The sequence below is a fragment of the Curcuma longa genome, chromosome 11, assembly GCF_044706935.1.
Source record: "Curcuma longa cultivar G26 ecotype Majalengka, Jawa Barat chromosome 11, ITB_CL_G26_1.1, whole genome shotgun sequence".
NCBI lineage: Eukaryota > Viridiplantae > Streptophyta > Magnoliopsida > Zingiberales > Zingiberaceae > Curcuma > Curcuma longa.
In genome coordinates, this window is record NC_133871.1 from 3457160 (window position 1) to 3477335 (window position 20176).

A 20176-nucleotide genomic window follows, 5' to 3' on the forward strand; every position below is an offset into this window, starting at 1 on the left:
TCATATTGCATCATTCTTTTTCTGTCAAGTAGAAATCTCTCAAATGGTACACTATCAGTTCTTCAAAAGAAGCAAAAAAAAAAAAAATCATCTGTAGCACTACATATTTAAATAAAGTAATTATGAAAAAATGATAGTGAATCAAAATTGTGTTCATCATCTCAAATATAAACAAAAGTTCAGCCTAGACATCTTGTATAGTCTTTTTAAACTTATAAACAGGGCATTCGGAGACCAAAGGGCACCTAGTTGAGATGTGGAACTGCTTTGATTAGAAAAAACAACAATCCACAGGGCCTTCGGTTCTGATTTGGTTTTTAAAACAGTCCTTGAACTTGTCTTCACAGGCCCTTTCATCACCAACCACTGATCTAAACACATACAAAAGCTTCTCAACACCCCCATGGCACCAAACTGAATCAGATTTTGGATCGCTTCAACCACGAAAGCCGACAGGGTGTGTCTATGGTTCTGATACAGTTTCTAAAACACTGTCCTTGATTTTATCTTTACAGACCCTTTGATCATCAACCATTGATCTAAACACATCCAAAAGCTTGTCCAAACCTTCCATGGCACCCCCTAATTCTGTCATGGCACAAACAATGCTTTCAATGGTGGAAAAACAACCTGCCTTAGGCTCATGTCTCACTTCAGCATACAAGCTCTCCCTCCCTGAATCCAACTTCAGATGAGGCAAAAGTTGCAGCCATGGATTCTCATGGTAAATCCTCTTTGCCTTAGCCCAAGTGCCGTCTAAAACGACCAAATGCTTCACTTCGAAATCCACTTCCTTTAAACTGATAGCCTTATCACTAGGAAAAAGGAGTGCAGCTCCAGAAGGGATCACGATATCAAATTCGTCAAAGTCTTCGAGTTCCTTGCTTGGCTGCAATTCCTTCCTCTGCAACTTTTTAACAGTAAAACCATTATCACTTGCAGCTCTGCCAATGGGAGTCTCTAAGACCCAGTTGATTCTGGGTTTGCAAGAGCGCTCAACAAACATCTTTATATCACTACTAGAGCATGTTACTATGCATTTATCACATGCCATTGTTATCGAATCAGCTGAACTTACATCAAAATCAAGTTTCTTAAATCTCGGCATCAAAGAAATCGGAGTCTGTTTATGATAAGTAAATGAAGGATCTGAGACCTGCCTTTCCAATGGATTCTGAATATTGAATGAATGTGCAGAACAGCAACCATTGCCGTACTCAGCATCTGAAAAATTCAAACTTCCTTTTGCTTTCATCTGCGCTCCCATGGAGGGCTCGAGAGGACGAAGAACCAGCTGAGCATGAAAGTTCACATCGGTGACCGGTACGATCTTCAGGTTCTTCAGGCCCAACTTAGCGATCCGCGTCGAATTCAGCGGGTGCTTCTTCTCCAAGCTATGAAGGAGAATCGTGACGGAGATTGAGTTGTCGAGAGGCGTCGACGGAAACCGAGAGCAAATACAGGTGCTAGCAGCCTTGAAGCACTTCAGGCAGAAGGGCCGCCGCGAAGGCCCCTCGCTCCCCATCGCTAAGGCTAGTCCTCGATAAAAATGGGATCTTTTGGCGAAGAAGAGATGGTGCGTCGCATCGAGAGACCGATGGAGGTAGACGACAGGAATGCCAGCGACAGAACCATGCGGCATCTCCGAGCTTCGAACCAGCAAGCCATCTAGCCATGGCTGTAACCCTAATTCGCAGCATTTGATGGGCCGGGCCTTTGGGCACATTTCCAGTCCATAACTGCCCAAATACGTAATTTTCGAAATTTGAAGCTGAAATATGAAAAAGTACCAAAGTGGCAATATAGTAAATATCTTCAATAAAAAACCTACCCTGGTCCTTCGACAGCCTATTCGTATCAGCAGTGGTAATAATGTAAATATTTATAACCAGAAGGCTACCGTGGTCAACTTACTAGTTCCAAAGTGGTAGTAACGTAAATAGAAACAACTATAAGGCTAATCTAATCAACCTATTTCCTATTGAAACGGTTCCATCGACTTCCCTTCTTCCAGCTTCGCATTCGCGGCTTCGCCTCTTCGTCTTCGCCTTCGTCTTCTTCAGTTTGGCTTTCCTATTGAAATGGTTTGCAGAATATCGATACGGTTCCGTTCTTCCAGCCCTGAAAAAGGCGGATCGCCTCCTCCGCTTTGGATCAAGGTTAGTCCGGGTGCGGATCTTGCTGCTTTAACTGCTGCTCAATGTTGATTTCTTGAGATTGGTCGAGAACTGGAATTTCTAGATTTATTCGAGTAAAATTTTGGACTCAAGTAGTAAATCTTTCTGCGTTTTCTTTCTTTCCGCGTTGCTTATGTTGCTATACAATACGAACGAAGTTTTGGGGATCTGGTTTCGGTATTTTTAGGGTAATCTGTTTAATACTACGTGGTTCTTTTCTTTTTTTTTTATTAAATGAGGTTGATTAATATTGTAGCTTATTTTGCAAAATGCATATAAATTTTCAGAGCAGTAGATGAAAATTTTCCGGTGGTTCGAAAATTTCAAGTGGCAGCGAAGTAATTCTCTTCAAATTGAAGCCTATCCAGGTCAAACCATTTTCTTCTGCATATATTTATTAGATCTATCAGCGAAATTTGCATTCCTCTTTGCTCCCACGAAGGAGAAGAGGGAGAGGTGGTTTGTCTTCCTCTCCGTCGATCTCAGAAGCTTGGGTTTCCAGATTATTACGTCGAAAAGCCCTGCCGATCCAGGATCTTGGCTTCAGCGTCGAAGAGAGGTGTGTCCCTATGCGATTCTTGTTGCCCTAACTGTTGTTTGTTCGCCCCAATGTTGATTTGCGAGCTTCGATTTGGTCGAGATCTGGACTTTCGCAGTTGAAATTTTACTAAAATGATCAAATAGATTGTCTTCTTTAAATTTGATGTTTAAAGAGCTTAGTTAGTCCCATTGCGAATCTTGTTGCCCTAGCTGGTGTTTGGTCACCCCAATGTGGATCTGAAAGCTGGGATTTAGTTGAGATCTGGACTTTATTTCACTAACATGGTTTGTGTTATCTTGTTCGTTTCGTTTTCTTCTCGTTGTTCAAAAAGCTTGGAGCAGTACCAACTGGTAAGCCAGCTAGATACTGAGTGACTTTGGTCGAGGTCTGGAGTTCTGGAGTTCGAATCAACAGTATTTTGGGACATAGAGCATTGGATATCAATTTTCTAGGCGCAACTAACTTTTTGAGGCTGGATTCTTGTGTTTCTACTTTAGAACGTGATTTGTGGGGCATTAATTTTATTGCGGTGTAAATCATATTGACCTTCCTCTTATTTGTTCACCCAATGTTGATTTGCAAGCTTGGTCTTAGTCCAGATCTCAGATCTGGACTTTCTCAGATAAAATTTCACTATGGCCTTTTTGTGTTCGTTATATTTGTTTCCTGTGATTTTCGTTTGCTGTTTAAAGGGGATAGAGAGTGGATGCCAATTTCTAGTTTGTGCAACCAATCTTTCTTTTGATTAAGATTTTCTTCTCATGAAGTCTTTAGTCAATGTTAGATCTGTAGACCAAAAATTACCTAGATTCTTCTATGTAATCTCTTCTGTTACGGCGAAAATTATAGATATTTATATGACCACCTGATCTGCACAGTTTAAGAAGTGTTTTTTTTGTTGGCTGTTTTGTATAGTTAGACTTCTCTTCTTTGACCATTAGATATTTTAATTTATGTTACTTTCATAAACAGTTAGGTTTTCAAAAGAGAGATTTTTTTTCTTCGTTTTGTTGGTTTTGCTTTGTAAAATTGATTACCACCTTAATAAGATGGATTAATTTACTTAAGCAGTTAGGTTTGTCAAAAGATGGATAGCCTCTGGAAATTGGGAGATGAATTCCGTGGTCAAACAAAAAATTTTGAGGACTATCAGTGGTCTGTTATGACTTCCAAACTGGCTGAACTGACAAAGACAAAAGTTGGCCGCCAGAATAATCTGGAGTACTCAAAAAGCTCTATTGAAGCTAAACCATATGACAAGGTTGAGTTCCACGAGGATAACAAACTCGAGAGCATCAATCTTGGACTTATGAATCTAGATCTGAAGGTAAATGATACTTCTGTAAAGAGTCTCTTCCATGGTGCTTATAGCATGAGCAATGCCTACCAGAAAAGCAATACTAACGAGATCAATAGCTTCAAGCTGGATTATGCAATTAACAAGTATGCTAAAAACTCTGCCAACAGAGAAGTCAACTACAATAAGAATGACAGCAACAGTTATGACAACATCAATGGCAATAACAACAACAACAACAATGTTGTTGTTGACAAGAGGTTTAAGACATTACCCTCAACTGAGATGCTCCCTAGGAATGAAGTTCTTGGTGGTTATATCTTTGTATGCAACAATGATACTATGCAGGAAGATCTCAAACGGCAACTTTTTGGTATGATCTTTCAGCTTTAATCAATTTGTGAATCTTGGTTTGCAACTATGTGATTTTTGCAATTGATTTGTAGTTTGGCATTGCTAAAGTATTGTTTGATCATGCATCTAGCCAACATTCAGGCATGTAGGTTGAGCTTTTTTTTTCTGTCAATAAATCAAAAGAAGCTGCATTCTATTACTGCAATTTATCTTTCTCAACTAATGGTTTTCGTTTGTATGATATTGATCTTCTGCATCATTTTTATTTTACTTGGAGCTAAGAACCATGAAATGTAAATTCACTTCATGCTATCTGTTTTTTGTTAAATGTCACGTGGAAAGATATTATCAAGCCTATTTAGCCCAATTACATGTCCTTTTCTGCTTACTGGAAAACTTGTCAGTCCATTTTCTCTTTTAGGACAATTTATCTCACAGTATTTTAATATTTTGATATAGTTTTTCAGTTTAGATCGCTGAAAACTCAGCCTTATAAGATGACAAAAGGATTCCACATGGTAGTCAACAATTTTTTATTGCTTTCCTTCTTGCAATGTTTCTCCAGTGACTAAGGGGTATCTCCACTCAGTATGGCAAGCTAGAATATCATGTGCCCAATAATGCAAAAAGAAGTATTTTAACTTTTCCAGGTTTTCTATTTTACTAGCATATGGTATTATATAGACAGTACATTATTGAACTGGCATAAAAAGCATTGTATTAGAATTTGGATCAATTCTTTACTTTCACCTGCACCATTTTTTTACTAATTCATCATTGTTTACTTTTCTTTTTGTTCTCTTACAACATTTAGATCAATTACCTGTAGATGCTTTTATGTACTATCCAAGTGAAGGTTTCATGACGTAGCTTTACCTCTATATATGTATTTCATAATAGGCGATTATTATTTCCATTCAAGCTATAAAATTTTTCAATTGCTTGTGACTCGCATTTGCAGGATTGCCTCCCAGATACCGCGACTCAGTACGTGCCATTACTCCAGGATTGCCTCTCTTTCTATACAATTATACCACTCACCAATTACATGGGATATTTGAGGTTAGTATATTCTCAATTAAGCTTCTGTATTCTGTAAGTTTGTACTGCTAGTTTTATCGCCTAAGTGAACTAGGCATTGTAGCAGTTTTTATGTTATCTTGGTCGAGGAGAATTTTGTTATTCGTGTTCATGATTGCATGTCTTCTCACTTTAGATCTTTCACTTCCATAATTTTGTGATTTAGTTCTCCTGAACAAGGCAAGTCGAGATTGGGCATATGCCTAATAGATCATTGGTGTGTGTTCATTAGATCATACTATTATATGGAGGTGTTGTGTGTAGAAACACCCTCCATCTCAGCAGGTCAATAGATCATTGGTGTGTGTTCATTATATGCTTGCACTGTGAGGCTCTGTGTATTATCGTCAACTACTGAGAGATTGATATGTGATCAATGAGTTAGATCAACATAGAGTCGTCATTCCAAGAATAGGTCATCCTTGCTTGGGACCTGAGGGGGCTTTTGAATGGATTACCAGACCAACTACAGTTAACATCCAACTGTCAAGCGAAACCCAAACGACAAAAATCTCCACCATGGACTTCATTTCACAATCTCCACTTCAATCCAATCTTTCCACTTAATCTCCACTATAGCCCAAACCTTCCACTTAAATTTAACCTCAGTCCACACCAAACATCACCCTGCTTTTGAACCCAACCTAGAAAGCCCATCAACAACCGCAGGCGAGCTGCTAACAAGCCAGCCAAATTACACCTGCCCTGGATGAAACTTACCCACATAAGATGAACTCAAGACAATATGGACGGACTCAACCAGTTCACAATGTCACCAAGTCCAAAGACCTTTAGCCTTCTTGAGCTAACCATCTCAAAACCAAGGCCTTTGCAGGGCCCAGAGTTTTAGCAGACTCCACTATTTGTCCTAATTTAATGCATCAGGATATTTTAGCAGGAAGGTTTTAGTCAAATTTTGGAGGAAAAATTAAGGAGAAAACATCCACTATAGTTTAGCAATAGGATCGGAAAGCTTCTTTCCCCTTTCTCATATCTTGTCTATCAATTTGAAGTGTGAGGAGATTAGTAATTGAACTGAGTTATTTTCCATGTCGAATATTCTTATTTGCTTTGTTCACATATAAGTGCTTTGTTTCTGGTAGGCTGCTAGTTTTGGGGGCTCTAACATTGATCCAACAGCTTGGGAAGACAAAAAGTGCAAAGGCGAGTCCAGGTTTCCAGCACAGGTAAATAATGTCCATCAAGCCTTCTCCTGCATCACATTCTACGCTAAGATTTTGTATTTGGTGCAAAATATTAGGTGAGGATTCGTGTTAGAAAACTTTATAAGGCTCTTGAAGAAGATGCCTTTCGGCCAGTTTTGCATCACTATGATGGTCCAAAGTTTCGCCTTGAACTCTCTATATCTGAGGTAATAGTTACTTCACTTTGTTGTGCTTTTGTTATGGGTTGATATTTCTTTTTTTTTTTCTCTCTATTTGTCATATTAAAACTGATTTTGCTTTTGGAGGAAAGTTCATAGTGCTTCAACTATTTCCTATAAATTTTTATGGAATAGGTATTTTCATATTTGATTGAAATGAATTTGAATACCGTTTTCATGGAATTGACATTTCCTTTTCATAAAAAATAGACTATTCGTTTCGTGTACAATTTGATTGGCCTGATTGGGTTGGACGAGTCGATTGGGCAAAGGAATCAAATGGATTGATTGTGCTGATTGTGTTAGACACACTAGACAGGATGGGAGGGTCAAGTAGACTATTTGAGCAAGGTGGTGCTCAGGCAAGTTGGTTGAGCAGATAGTTTGGTTGACTTGTCATGCTCGCTCGACACCGTAAGCAAGCTGCACATATCAATCTGGCTGAATGGGTTGATCAAGAGCAGAGCGAGTGGACCAATTAGGTCAAGCTAGGTAAGTTGGTCAGTCAATTTGGTTTGGATGGACTTGGCAGGGCAGATCAATAGGCTAGCTGGCTCTTACAGATATTTATCGTTGTCAAAATTACACCTATCTATTCTTACTCACCAAACATAATAGTTCTTCCATTTCTATTCCATGTGAATAGAATTCAAGAATTTTTTATTTTATTCTCTTCCTTGTTAATCGAATGCACTTTTAAAAAAAGATGGCTGTTGCTATTTTCAGTAAAATTCTAGCAGAGAATAGATATGAACGAACATCAATTAATCTAAAGATATGATGATTTTAGTATAAGCTAGCTAATTCGATGTGCATGACAGTTTAGAAACGGTTAAAAGAACACTAGTGTAGGTAGGTGGAATGCAATTTGTAGGTTAGAAAAAACATGTCTCAGAGTTTGTAAGACCGAATTGGGGCAAAGCTAAATCTTATGTTGTTTTAGTAACAGAGAACCATAGTTTAATGTCTCGTTCTTTGATGGGTATTGTTTCTGGTCGGAACTAGATTATGCTAGCACATGGTGCCATTGACTAAGAGGGAGGAACCAAGAAGGAAGAAGAAACATGCTTACCTTAAGGTTCAAAGTCTGTTGCTTCGTTAAGAGTCGGAGCTGCGACTTCAACTACAGGCAGGCCAGACCCTTTTGAGTCGCCCCTTGGCCTTTTGAACCATGTTGGATCTGACAAAACTACTCATTTCTCTAATTTGTCCACATCAACTTTTTGCCATTATCTACATAACAACTAAGACAATGAGAGAATGGGTTATCATCTTTCAGAGCATTTCATGTGTCAGTTAATGGAATAAAATATTCCAGCCGTGCCAATTGGCATGGTTATGAAAGGGAATGCTTATCAACTTTTTGGCATTATCACCTCGTCAAGAAGTGTTCTTACGATATTCAATGTTGTTATTTGTTAACATATAGGTAAAACGAAGAAAATATGGTATTAGCTTACGAGTAAAACGTTATGTTAAAGCTGTTTAACTCATTGAATAATGGTTGTTTTCCACCTATTTGTCTCATCAGACCTTGCAGCTGTTGGACTTGTGCGAGAAAGAGTGCATGTGAGGCTCTAACAACCGCACAATCTGTTCATAGCCGCACAATCTGAATTTTCTTCTCCCGCTATCTGGCATGATGTGACTCGTGAAAAGGTTGCTCAGGTAAAGAGGGGGTATCGTTATGCTCCAAATGTATTAGTATACAATCGGTTGTAGACTTATCTTTTCTGGCTGCTTTGTTCTTTGCTGTTGTTGTGTAATGGTGGTATGTGTTGCCGCGTGTCCTTGTAGGTTGATGACATTTGAAGTAGAATGTCGTATGCTTTTTTTGTTTTTTGTTTTTTTTTAGAAAAAGAAATCATCTCAGCCCTATGTTTTTTTTTTTAAATATCGACTGCATCCAGTCGCCGCCAGTGCCCTGCTTGGTACAGATGGCCCATTAGTTGGGTAAATTGGTTTGCCATTTTGAGCGAAGAAAAGTCTTATCGGCGATTATGCAACCAAATATAGGCCGTATGACGGCGCATGGACCAATTAGTTTAGTCCATGAACTAATGATGGCGCATTAGTGCACCATACTGGGCCCTATAAAAGCACGATAGTAGTCAGATAGTAGGCAGGTCAGTAACTATTAGCTGTAGTAATACATATCGAGCCATAATCGCAGATCCTTTAATGAGTGATAGGCCAGACCAATAGTTTTTATCGTAGGCCATAGAATGGCCCGTTGATTGGCTTTAATGAGCCCGAGAAAGTCATTCGGTAATTCTGCGGCCCTTAGACTGGACGACAGTACGTTAAGTGGCCTTAGTGGGCCAGGCAGTAGCCCGTTAGGTGACTAATGAGTAGAATAGTGTTGGGTAATAGTCCTGTCGGTAGCCGAATTTTGACAGGCAGATGGGGTTCATTTTAGCCTTAACGGGCCATAAATCAGCCCATAGCGATCTTAACGGGCCATCAAACAGTTGCAGATCGGCCCGTATATCGACGTTAACGGGCCATAAATGTAGGAACAAATATCACCCTTTAATGGACGATAAATCGGGGCATGTCTGCTTAATGGGCCTAATATTGTAAACCTTCGGCCCAATATTAATTGATTGTATTTTCCTGGATATACCGATTACTCTTTATATAGGTCCACAAGCTGGGCCTTAATCGTATGATTGGGCGTGTAATCTATTGATTAATATATAGCGAACGATAGCACATTAGATTTCACAAGTGCCTGTTAGTCCGAAAAAATAAGCAATCGCTGTGTGGATGAAAAAGTTAAAAATTGACTAAACTAAAACATAAATTCACACGTATCAGTTCAGAATTCTATCCTTGATTTTGAAAATCGTAGAATTACCAAAAGCATTTAAAAGCGGCAGTTCATGCCAACATTCAATATAATAAAAAAAAAAAAAAAGAAACCAAAACATAGACCATCAACGACCATAGAAAACAGAACTAGCAATCATCAGAGAAAACTCTTCAAAGTCAAGTATTTAAAAACATAATGACAAACAACCACATAATCTCACAATAGAAAGATAAAATTCCAGCGCAATAAAGTAGTGAGTAATCACCGATCACCCACCGACTTGGTACAGCTACTACAAAGTTCGCACAGCATCAATATATTGTAAAAGGATTCAAAGGGGGAGGAGAGCAGGAACCAGAAAGTAACGAGATTTTCCTAGTGGAAATTACAAGCCAAGCCACAACGAGCTCCCCAGATCACTGCAATAAAAATGACATCTTAGTTGAGCAGTAGTTCAGTATAATTTGACAAACAAGAGTCAAAAAGGGTACAGACAATCAAGCTAAGTTTTGTACATAATCCGGTCCAAACTTTATAGTGGATATATTGACTAAGAATTGTTTAAAATGAGATTTTCATTTGCCCTCATTCCTCAATCTTTTACCTCCATCAAGTTGTCTGCAATATTTGCATCACTATACTCAAACTAATCATTTCACATCCCAAGTTTAAATTTGTTTTTTCTGAAAGTGACCCCTAAAATCCTTTAAATCACCATATTGCTTGAGCCATTTTAACAAACCACCCAACCAAATCACTGACACTGTTATTTAGATTCTGTGATGATGATGTGGTGATTTCAAAGTGCATAATGCCATTGTGAACAGAACTCATCAGCACAAATGCAACATGTTCTTTGGTTTGAACTTGTGCACAATAAAAATATAGTTCCATGAAGGATAAGATCTTATCTAGCCAACATAAGTGATCGTGATTAGGATGAGAACGATTATGACAACAATGATGTTAAAGATTTATCTGATGACGATAATGACAAAAATGACTATGCCAATGGTGGTGATGTGAAATTTGCATCAGCAAAGCACATACCTGAGGCAGTTGCTGTGCCAGCAGCTATTGCTGCTGCTGTTGCTGATAGTTCCCATATCCTTGATATGCTCCATAAGCATATGCGTTAGGATCTTGTGGGGTGGCAGCATAACCATAGTTGTCGTAGTTTTGGGTATATCCATAGTAGCTTCCATTCCACTGGTTGGGTTCCTGCTGCTGCTGATAAGGACAATCATTGGTAAAGCTCTTCAAAACAAAACACTTTTATATTAATAAACCGAACATGTTCTACCTGTTTATTGGTAGGACTGCGACCCCATGACAATCTGATATTTTGTCCGCCTAGCTGGGTTCCGTTTAGTGAATTTAATGCCGACTCAGCACTTGTCCTGAGAGACAACATAAAAAGTAAGAAATATAAGAGTAGGGTTAACAATGTTTGGGTACTCGTACTTTAAGTTTGGTATGTGCTAACCTGTTAGAAAATTGAACAAACCCACATCGCTTCCCTACGGGTATTTTTACATAAACTATTTCCCCATACTGGCCAAAAACTTGCCGCAAAATATCATCTGTAACATTAGGATCAAGCCCACCTACAAAAATCTGCAATCCACACATCATGTTTTAGAAATATATCTGAAAGTGCTATCAGAAACAAAACAAAGGACCCACGGTAGTATTGTTTGGATCATTCTCAGACTCTGCATTCTGTCCACTCTGGTAGGAAACTACAAAAGCCAATGTAACATCATCAATTGATTTAAATCTGAAAATTCTCTACCTGATATAATGTTTATAGGAAAAACAAAACGAATGATAAAATAATTGAAATCAAATTGGAAGTCAAAAATCATTCCAAACATTGTGCCGATGCAATACTGCCAAAGGGAGTTTGATCCAGATATGGATAGTTCAAGTGGCTAATTCAGCTTCTACACAATTGAGCAAAATGATATCTTTCAACAAGCGGACTGATGGTGGGGAACACTTGTATCTTACAAATTGTCACACCACACACAGCCTCACTACATACACAGTCACTTGTTAGTAGTAATTAAAACATTTAAACCAATCTCAACGTAGAGAAATCTTATAGCAATGGCATTCATTGAAAGTTATTCCCAATTAAGCTAAAATGGATATCAATCCCATAATGCATAATCAAATTCCATGAACTAATACAGAAAGATGCAAGATGGTGGATCTAGGTAACATTTTGAAAGGTCCTTGCCAACTCAGTTAACAAGTTTTTTTAGTATAGAATTAAACAAATAAAATTAAACAAGTAGGAAGAAGATTAGTTAGGCTCCAGCCTTTGCCAATTTATCAGTTGACAAGGTGGTTCATTAGATTATTAAAATAATAATAATCATAGATGGAAATAATAATCTTGAGATTAAGTTACAAAAAACTTTGTAAATTCATCCAGCAGGAAATAGAAATTAAAGAATTGATGAAGCAAGGTAATGGAAAATGTAAATAAAATAAGCAGCAACCTGCAAACAACAACTTGTTGACTGAAATCAATGAGTTCAATAACATTAGCAATAATCTCACCAATCACAGTGATATTCAGGTGCCAACCACCAGAATCAACACAAAGGAAGCTGCCCACAAACTCTGTTAAGTGTAAAGTTTTCTAGTAGGCTTAAAATGTGTTGATGATGTGGAATGAAGTCCATGATATGAACTATTTGATCTGAAGTTATTGAGTATTAGCCATGCAAATCTTGTAATAAAAAGTAACCATTTGAGCAGGAAATGATTCTTAAACTCACTTGAAATTTAAGGAAAATAAGGTTATCTGGGCCTACCTGACCTGGATACAACTAACAAGATCACATTCATGCACTTAAACAATGACCTGAATCTCAACTTTTTGGTGCATTGAAGAATACAAGACCAATCAGCATTTAAGATTCTTCAAAAAAAAAAGAGATAGAAGATAATGTGAATACCAATCCAAAATCTGAAGATTGTAAATAGATTCCTTCATAAATTGTGAAAAGAACTAAGAACTGAAATAATACACTCAGCCTATGAGATGATTATAGCAGCAATTCTATGAAGGCTCGTACTGAAAGGGAAATGACAATTGAAGGCATAAATTTAATGATAGATGTAAAAGTAAGAAACTGAAGGAATTATAAAGGAAAAGCAAGTGGGAACTTGAAAGCGACTAAAGATAGCCAGTGTAGTTTTTAACTGAAAAATTGTAGCCCATAAAGCCACAGAAAGGACTAAGAACCGAATCAGTATGTAATCAAAACACTGACCTACTGGGCCCCTCACTATAGGAGATTTGCATCTCAGCTGAAGTCAATTCCAAGGCCTAAACGAAGGGGCATGTCATCCTGCTTTGAGACAACATGAGTTTCTATAAGTGTTTATTATGCAAAACTAAGTGTAAATGAGTCCAATTCATGAAGGAAAGTGCTGGAAGCTACTGTTCATGACAGCAAACAAAATGGCCAAGGAAATTCTTTTAACACATTCCAAGATAACTATAACCAAGGAACTGATGTAATTCAAATGAACTGTCTAAATATGTAACCAATCAACAAGGAATCCAATTGATTATAGGATCCCTGCAGAGTCCTGTAGAAACAATATGAAGAATAACAAGACAGTATTAGTATTTCAGGAACATTGCATTGCTGCATACCATTTGAGGGATATTGTGGTTGACTACCCAATGCCCTCTTGTTAGAAGCAGGACCAACTCGCATGGGCCTTGTTGAGCAATAAACTCCATTCATCTCAGTCAATGCTTTTGTTTGTTCATTAAGATCAGAAAATTTAACGAAGCCATAGCCTTTGGAACGCCCAGTAAGTCTATCGGTGACAATTTTGGCACCCTTAACTGAGGGGTAGTGGCTCTTGAATGTCTCTTGCAACAAATAATCAGTGACATCTGCAGCCAAATCACCAACAAAAACTGTATAATCAGCACCATCTCCACGCCTCTCTCCTGCTCCACATGTAGCCCAATTCAATCTGAAAGCTTGTTCAGAATTAGGCATTGTTTGACCATTATAATTTTGAAGAACTCGTTCTGCAGCCATAAGAGATACAAACTCAATAAAACCATAACCCTCTGACTGCCCAGTTTGTTTGTTGCGAATAAGTTTAACTGAAACAACCTGCACATGGGTTGAACATGTTAGAGAAGAAAAATGCACATCTAAAAATTGAATAAATAAAAAAAATCAAGTTACAAGGACAATCATTATCCAAGTCAACAAGATGAACAGAAAACAAAATAGAGGCTTCAAGAAAAGAGACGTTGCAACCAAACTTTTTCCCAAATCTCAATGTTTGCACTACAATTAACCTCAGAGGAAACTACAGGATATGCAACAACAAGAAGCTAAGTCCCAACTATCAGGTAACTTCCTGAGATGCACAAAAATAAAAAGGATAAGTGGATCAGCATGTCCTTTGATGCTAAACTCCTGCAAGAGCTCATGAATTTTTGCAAGCTTACACAATGTTCATTTGAGCATAAATTAAGATCTTGAAAAACATGTCAGATAATGAAACAAGTAATAATGTACGACAGGCTTTGTTCTATAGCTAAAAGATATCAGTCACAATCCAAGTTACTCTGCTCCCTTATCTGGACTTTGGAAGACCTTTGTACAATCATTTGGCTAACTTTTTAGCATTAGAGTAGCAGGAGCAATACTCCTCTTTATCAATGCTTCCAGTTACCATGTTTTGCAAATATTTGGACTTCTTGAACCCAAGTTAAATGCAAGGATGGTCTTACAACATCAGTCTAACATAGAACCCTTGATATCACAAATGAGTTTGGACACTATATCTTCGATCAACATGTCATGTGGTTCACATTTTTCTCTCAATAAAAATGACTCATCCAATAACATCTTCAAGATTTAGTAAGTAGGTATTGTCTAATGTTTCTGCACTTTTGAGTGTTTCATTGTCCAAAGAGGCCTGACCAACTAATCAATAGATTGCGTAGGCCTTAGTTGGCACCACTAAAGTAACACAACTTAGATTTATGTTACTCTAAAGCCTTATGTTGAAAGACTTAACAATATTGATGGTTGATTTTGTGTATAGAAAAACTGATTGATTCATCTTGACCAAGAAACAGAAACGTGGCATAAATATACCTCATGAGGCTACTAAATATATCAATCAGAAATCAACAACCAACAAGTATAGAAACAATAGATACTGAAAACCAATGGGCTAAAAAGAATATAGATGGATAGAAAAAGACACCTCTCCCGTATGAACAAAGCAGCTGTAGATATAGTTCTCGTCCATCCAGTACTGCAAGTCGCCGATCCAAAGCGTGCGGATCTCATCAGACGATCCTTGCTGCGCTGTCATGGCTGGTGCCTGGGTAGGCGCAGAAACCTGGTACTGCATCTGGGGTGGCATCACCGGCGCCGGTTGCTGATACTGCGGAGGAGGCTGAGGGACAGGCGGCGGAACCTGAGAGGGCTGTTGGTTCCACATCGGCGGAGGCGGGCCAGCCTGGTAGTACTGCGGCTGAGGCGGAGGTTGCATAAGTGGCATCACGGGCCACTGCTGCGGTTGCTGCTGCTGCTGCTGCTGGTGCTGGTGATCCATCGGTGGCGGAGCCATCGGAGGTTGTTGCCCCATTCCGCCGCCCGGCTGCATCATCTTCGAATCGGGAACGAAAAGTCACGCGGATCCAGAAGGAAGAAAAACGATGGAGACCTCGCGATGGCCCTCTTCGCTTGGATGATTTGGAGGCGAAAGGAAAGGGGTCGAGGGCTGGAACGGAGAAAACCCTAACGATAGGACGACAGATCTTGACTGAAGGCGAGCCGTGATCCTATTTATTAACAAAATTCAATACTAATACCGTTTACGGAATTACCCAGTTTCTTAACTGAGTAGCTGGGACCCACTCACTTTCAAAGAAAAGTTGGTTAGGTCTTTCTGAGCCGATGGAGTCTCTCTCTGGTACATGAGGATGATAATTTTTTATCTTTAAAATATAACTGAGTTAATTATGACAAAATAAATTTATAAAAAAAAATAAAAATTCAAATTTTGATGAAGTTAAATAATATCTTCCTCTATCGTAATTAATTATAATTTTTCAATTTACCTCTTCACATATGATCGTGGAACGAATCGTGTGGGACTACTAGGACGACGAATTCCATCTTTTTTTAGAAGAGGATGATAATTTCTTTCTCAGTCGATGGATTATCTAACGACTAATCCTAATCCGAATAAAAGAGAGAAAATGAAAAAAAAAATTTAAACTCCATTAGATAATTAACTATCATTGCAGTGTTATGTTGAATTTTAAAGAACAATACTGATTGGCGTTATCAGAAGAGAAATAAATTAGTAGTTAGATAGAACGAAAAAAATTATTAAAACAACAGGCTTCCAATTTGAGGGTAATTACAAGGGAGAAATAGGCCCATAGAAGCAATCCCACCTGTGTAACCAAATAACTTAGTTAGGGAGGAAATGCACAAGATACAGCTATACAGTTGAAAAAAGACTTTTTTTTCTTCTTCAAACCCTTCCCTTACTCCAACAATTCTGTTTTGGTGGATCTAACTTCTAAGCAATCATGATTTTTTTTTTTCTTCAGAATATGCAACAGGCTATTTGTAGATTTTAGGATATCATTGACTAAATTGAAACTAGATTGCCATGGAAGATGTTGTGACTTCAAGAAATGAAAACCCACAACTCATTTTAGGAAGTGAAGGAACTGATCTTGATGAATGTAACTTGAAGCTCCATGAGACGTTCATATCAAGGCCGTGACTCCATGAGCAGCCATAAGCCTCCCAGAAAAAACAAAATGTTGATGCCGAAACCAGATAAACTCAGATAATATAGTGCTCTTTGATTATTTGGTTTGCTTTTACATTCCTAAAATGTGTTAGCCGAGAGCCTCCGGTGTTACTGACTTTTATTTAAGCAAAATATGTTAGGGATTGTTTTCTTTCTAGATCCAAGAACATCGGTAATACTTGAATAGCAGATAACCCAATTATTAAATATCCATATAATTAAAAACTATTCCATATAATTAAAAAATCACAATTCATGAACAATATTCTAAATTTATTTTTCCATGAGAAATCATGAAAAAAATAATCATTGTTACGAAACCTAAAGATCTTTAAAATGGTTTGAATTTTACAATATTCTTAGCAACTGTCTGTTGGTCCTTTTTTGGTGAGCCAAATAGTAATAGTTTAAATTTTCACCCTTAAGATACAAAACTTGGGTGTGTAGTTACATTATTCATGAGTAACTACGAAGAACAACCATGTATCAAAGAGCCTCAACTCGTTGCTTGATTACTTCTCTGGTAAATTGCCTCTAAGCATTCTTTTGCCCGATGCACCTTGGACTGGAGGTAGAAACTCCCACCTTTAGCATTTTTCTCAAACAGAACATCATACTTCTGCACAGATGATTACAAGTTAGCGTAGCTAAAGCAAACCGCATGTCATGTGGTGGGCGAGCACAGGCGTGTTTGTGTATGACAGGGAGAGAGAGACCTTAGTAATTTCGGGCCATGTTGAGTCGTTGGATATGCCTAATATCAGCCTGGCTTCCTGCTCTGTCATTGTTTTGCTTACTCTGCGGATGTTGTTGATCGCTTCATTTGCGACGCCATTTCTATTGGCATCTGCAGTTCAAACGACAGTAATAAAATTGATTGTCGTGGCATTTCATTTAGAAAAAAAAAGCTTACCAGCACAAATAATTAATCTTAGAGGGGCAAGCTGTAGTTAACTGTACTGTGGTTTATGCGGGTGGGCAAAAAAATGCAATAAATATAATCTAAACTGAAAACCAAAACCGATCCAAATCCATTTTTTTTTCAGATTTCTGTTTGGGATAATCCAATATTTGGTATTTTTGGGTTCAGATCAGATTTTTCAATTTCTATAATAAAAATAGAAAAAATTAGACCAAAACCGCTAATATAAAGTGTACAAGTTACTACATTCCATCCTAAACAAACAATTATGGGGAATAAATCGATACAAAATAATGTATAAGCAAGTTACTTCACTTAGACCTTAGCCAAGAATGGTGGGTCAGAGATATCTGCTTCTATGTATCAGGCCGTGCAGGATGACTAACAAAGGTGTCACGAATTCAAAAGGTTAGATAACATGATGTGAATCCTAACAAGAGGAATATCTAACGGTGATTGATGGTTAACGAGAACTTCAGCTATCAGACCAGCCTGAACTAACTCCTTTTTGCATAGATAAGAAGGGTATGTGTGCTATCACCTTTGACCATGGTGCAAAGGTTCTCAAAGAAGTGATATCCCAACTTTATAATTTTATTAGATAAAATAATAAAAAATAATATAATCAAAAATCTTAATGAAGCAACCCATGATATAAATCTTGGGTTTCTCATTGCTTGGGATCCCATATGGAGGTTCTTTCTTTTCAGTTTTTATCTACACATACATGGACAATCATACAAAATTAATAGAGGAGTGATTGAAACATATTATTATGTCATTGCTGGGAAAACGGGAAAAAACCTACATAGTTTAGGGTATATATGATTTCCATTTTGGTTAGGCAAAATAAAGCAGAAGATTAATGGTCTGGGAACAAATAATAAGACAGAAAATGAAGAAAGAAACTTACTCTCTATTGCTTTACGATATGCTTGCAGGACAGCTCTTCCCAATATACCCGAGCCCATTACAAGTATGTTTGCGAGAAGTCTTGCAGCCTATTTTAATAATGACAAAATAGGAACACAAGTTAGGGGATGTCCTAGCAAACTCACATTCCAAAAAATTACATTTGACATTTCTAAGTATTGACCACGATTATGCTTTATTCTCTCATAATGAACAGAAAAAACAAGATTGTTTAGAAAGCTAGGATATACACACTGGATAAAACATGATTCCCAATGAGGTGAAGAATGCACCAGTAAGTACAAGCAAACATTCAGCAGTTTTCTTGTTCGCATGAATTTTCATGGAATAACTATTCCTATATTAGCTGCAAAAATGAACTTGAGATAACATTTCCCATGGAATCGTGATTCCTTATAGATGAGGAATAGCTATTCCATAGTCTATATTAGAGATAGTGATTATTCTCTTTAAAAACTCTATATTCTTCCTCAATTCTTCCTAAAAGTAGGTTGACGATCTAGCCAGAACTGGAAAGCAGGCTGAAAGGCTTGAGCAGACCAATCAGGACAGAGAGGCTACATGAGTTGGTCGAGCCAAGTGGGTAGACCAATTAGGTCAGTTGAATTGATCAAGCAAGCAATGTAGTTTGATTGATCACACTTGAAAGGGCAAATAATGTGAGCTAGACAAGTTTGATAGAATATTTCATGAACATTATTTCTTGTCTATTTTTTATAATGTTTCTACAAACCAAATGTAAGAATAATTATTCCATATTCTTAGCTATTCCACTCAATAAGAACAGTTACTATATTTCTGGTCTATAGCCTCCCATGAGTCAAATGCACCATAAGAGCTTTGCTCAATCCACATGTAGATTCTATAACCTATAAGAAGAAAAAGAAATTACTTTATCTAATTGAATATATCATATCAAAATAAGGGTAGTTAGAACCTCATTTAATCGTCCACATTAAGAACTCTTTGGCAAACAGACTCACACTAAGAACTCCTAGAACTTCATCTTGATAACAGGAATAAAATACTTGCTTATCTCACTAAATTTCAATCTAGTGAAAAAACTTTCTTCACATTATGGATAGCTGTCAGACACCGAATTTGACCTCACACCAGAGAAAATCAAACAAGTAAAGCATCATGATAAACTCTTATAATCTCTCACCATAAAGTAGATCACATCGTAAAATACATAAACAAAGGAAAAGGTAACTATTTCAGTGACGTAAAATAACAAAAAAAAAAGTCGCAAAATAAGAAACGCAGTCGTTTCTCTAAGTGAATGCAAAACAGGAACGACGAAACTTGTGGAACAAAAGATGGGAGGACAGAATCGACCACGGTAGCTGAGAACAACAAGGATTCTAGAGAAGGTAAGGAAAACATTACATACATTAGTAAGTGTTGCCCCCAAAGCAAGATCAATGGCGATAAAAAATAAGGATCCCTCATGATGAACTCCTCTGATCTCACACCAGAAAACAAACGACATAGGAAGATACACAAACATGCAATAATAGCTCGTCGGACGGTGTAAAAACTAACAAAATTCCGTAAAATCATTCTTAGCTAAGAACGACAAGGGTTCTAGACACGGCGAGGAAGGAATTCCGAATGCTTACCATTAGTAAGTGCAGCCCCGAGACCTTGATCAATCGCGAGGTGCGAAGAGAGGAAGAGATCGATTCGCTCGAGCAAGCGCGGAGATCGATTGAGTTTGATCGGCGAGGGCTGGCGGAATTTTCTATGCTTCTCTCTTTCGTGGGGAGGAAGAAAGAAAAAGGGGCACGGCTCGCGGCGACTAGGTCATGAGTTGGGTTGCAGAAGTCCATG

At 37.9% G+C, this 20176-nt stretch overlaps 4 protein-coding genes across 6 annotated transcripts; 1 reads left to right on the forward strand and 3 right to left on the reverse strand.

Moving 5' to 3' along the window:
- Positions 1 to 126: 126 nt before the first annotated feature.
- On the reverse strand, positions 127 to 1642 carry LOC141838064 (uncharacterized). The gene has a single exon (XM_074725454.1). It carries the CDS (start codon positions 1640 to 1642, stop codon positions 464 to 466), a length of 1179 nt encoding a protein of 392 aa, XP_074581555.1. The 3' UTR covers positions 127 to 463.
- A 944-nt stretch (positions 1643 to 2586) lies between these two features.
- On the forward strand, positions 2587 to 8669 carry LOC141838066 (uncharacterized). Its single transcript, XM_074725455.1, has 6 exons — positions 2587 to 2736; positions 3790 to 4388; positions 5331 to 5431; positions 6553 to 6636; positions 6711 to 6821; positions 8365 to 8669. The coding sequence occupies exons 2-6, from the start codon at positions 3806 to 3808 to the stop codon at positions 8404 to 8406; spliced, it is 921 nt and encodes a 306-aa protein (XP_074581556.1). The 5' UTR covers positions 2587 to 2736; positions 3790 to 3805; the 3' UTR covers positions 8407 to 8669.
- A 1126-nt stretch (positions 8670 to 9795) lies between these two features.
- On the reverse strand, positions 9796 to 15472 carry LOC141838067 (polyadenylate-binding protein RBP45). Of its 3 annotated transcripts, none has more exons than XM_074725458.1 (7): positions 14917 to 15472; positions 13328 to 13805; positions 11335 to 11390; positions 11135 to 11265; positions 10952 to 11048; positions 10699 to 10872; positions 9796 to 10067 (listed from the first exon to the last, which is right to left on the reverse strand). In XM_074725458.1, the coding sequence occupies exons 1-6, from the start codon at positions 15322 to 15324 to the stop codon at positions 10723 to 10725; spliced, it is 1320 nt and encodes a 439-aa protein (XP_074581559.1). In that variant the 5' UTR covers positions 15325 to 15472; the 3' UTR covers positions 9796 to 10067; positions 10699 to 10722. The 3 variants fall into 3 exon arrangements, with proteins under 3 accessions (XP_074581559.1, XP_074581558.1, XP_074581557.1); XM_074725457.1 differs by having other exon boundaries at positions 10699 to 10875; XM_074725456.1 differs by having other exon boundaries at positions 10699 to 10878.
- A 1312-nt stretch (positions 15473 to 16784) lies between these two features.
- On the reverse strand, positions 16785 to 20096 carry LOC141838069 (mitochondrial import inner membrane translocase subunit PAM16 like 2-like). Its single transcript, XM_074725461.1, has 4 exons — positions 19966 to 20096; positions 18324 to 18411; positions 17205 to 17335; positions 16785 to 17107 (listed from the first exon to the last, which is right to left on the reverse strand). The coding sequence occupies exons 1-4, from the start codon at positions 19966 to 19968 to the stop codon at positions 16985 to 16987; spliced, it is 345 nt and encodes a 114-aa protein (XP_074581562.1). The 5' UTR covers positions 19969 to 20096; the 3' UTR covers positions 16785 to 16984.
- Positions 20097 to 20176: the final 80 nt, after the last annotated feature.

Excerpts from the sequence above, each read along its gene's own strand:
- LOC141838064 (XM_074725454.1), bottom strand. The coding sequence starts at position 1,642 with ATGCCGCATGGTTCTGTCGCTGGCATTCCTGTCGTCTACCTCCATCGG.
- LOC141838066 (XM_074725455.1), top strand. The coding sequence starts at position 3,806 with ATGGATAGCCTCTGGAAATTGGGAGATGAATTCCGTGGTCAAACAAAA. Across the intron at positions 4,389-5,330 it reads TCTCAAACGGCAACTTTTTG|GATTGCCTCCCAGATACCGC; the intron begins GTATGATCTTTC and ends TCGCATTTGCAG. Across the intron at positions 6,822-8,364 it reads TTGAACTCTCTATATCTGAG|ACCTTGCAGCTGTTGGACTT; the intron begins GTAATAGTTACT and ends TTGTCTCATCAG.
- LOC141838067 (XM_074725456.1), bottom strand. The coding sequence starts at position 15,324 with ATGATGCAGCCGGGCGGCGGAATGGGGCAACAACCTCCGATGGCTCCG. Across the intron at positions 13,806-14,916 it reads GCTTTGTTCATACGGGAGAG|GTTGTTTCAGTTAAACTTAT; the intron begins GTGTCTTTTTCT and ends ACCCATGTGCAG. Across the intron at positions 11,049-11,134 it reads TTTGTTCAATTTTCTAACAG|GACAAGTGCTGAGTCGGCAT; the intron begins GTTAGCACATAC and ends GTTGTCTCTCAG.
- LOC141838069 (XM_074725461.1), bottom strand. Across the intron at positions 17,336-18,323 it reads ATATCGTAAAGCAATAGAGA|ATGCCAATAGAAATGGCGTC; the intron begins GTAAGTTTCTTT and ends TTTGAACTGCAG. Across the intron at positions 17,108-17,204 it reads CATGGCCCGAAATTACTAAG|AAGTATGATGTTCTGTTTGA; the intron begins GTCTCTCTCTCC and ends TCATCTGTGCAG.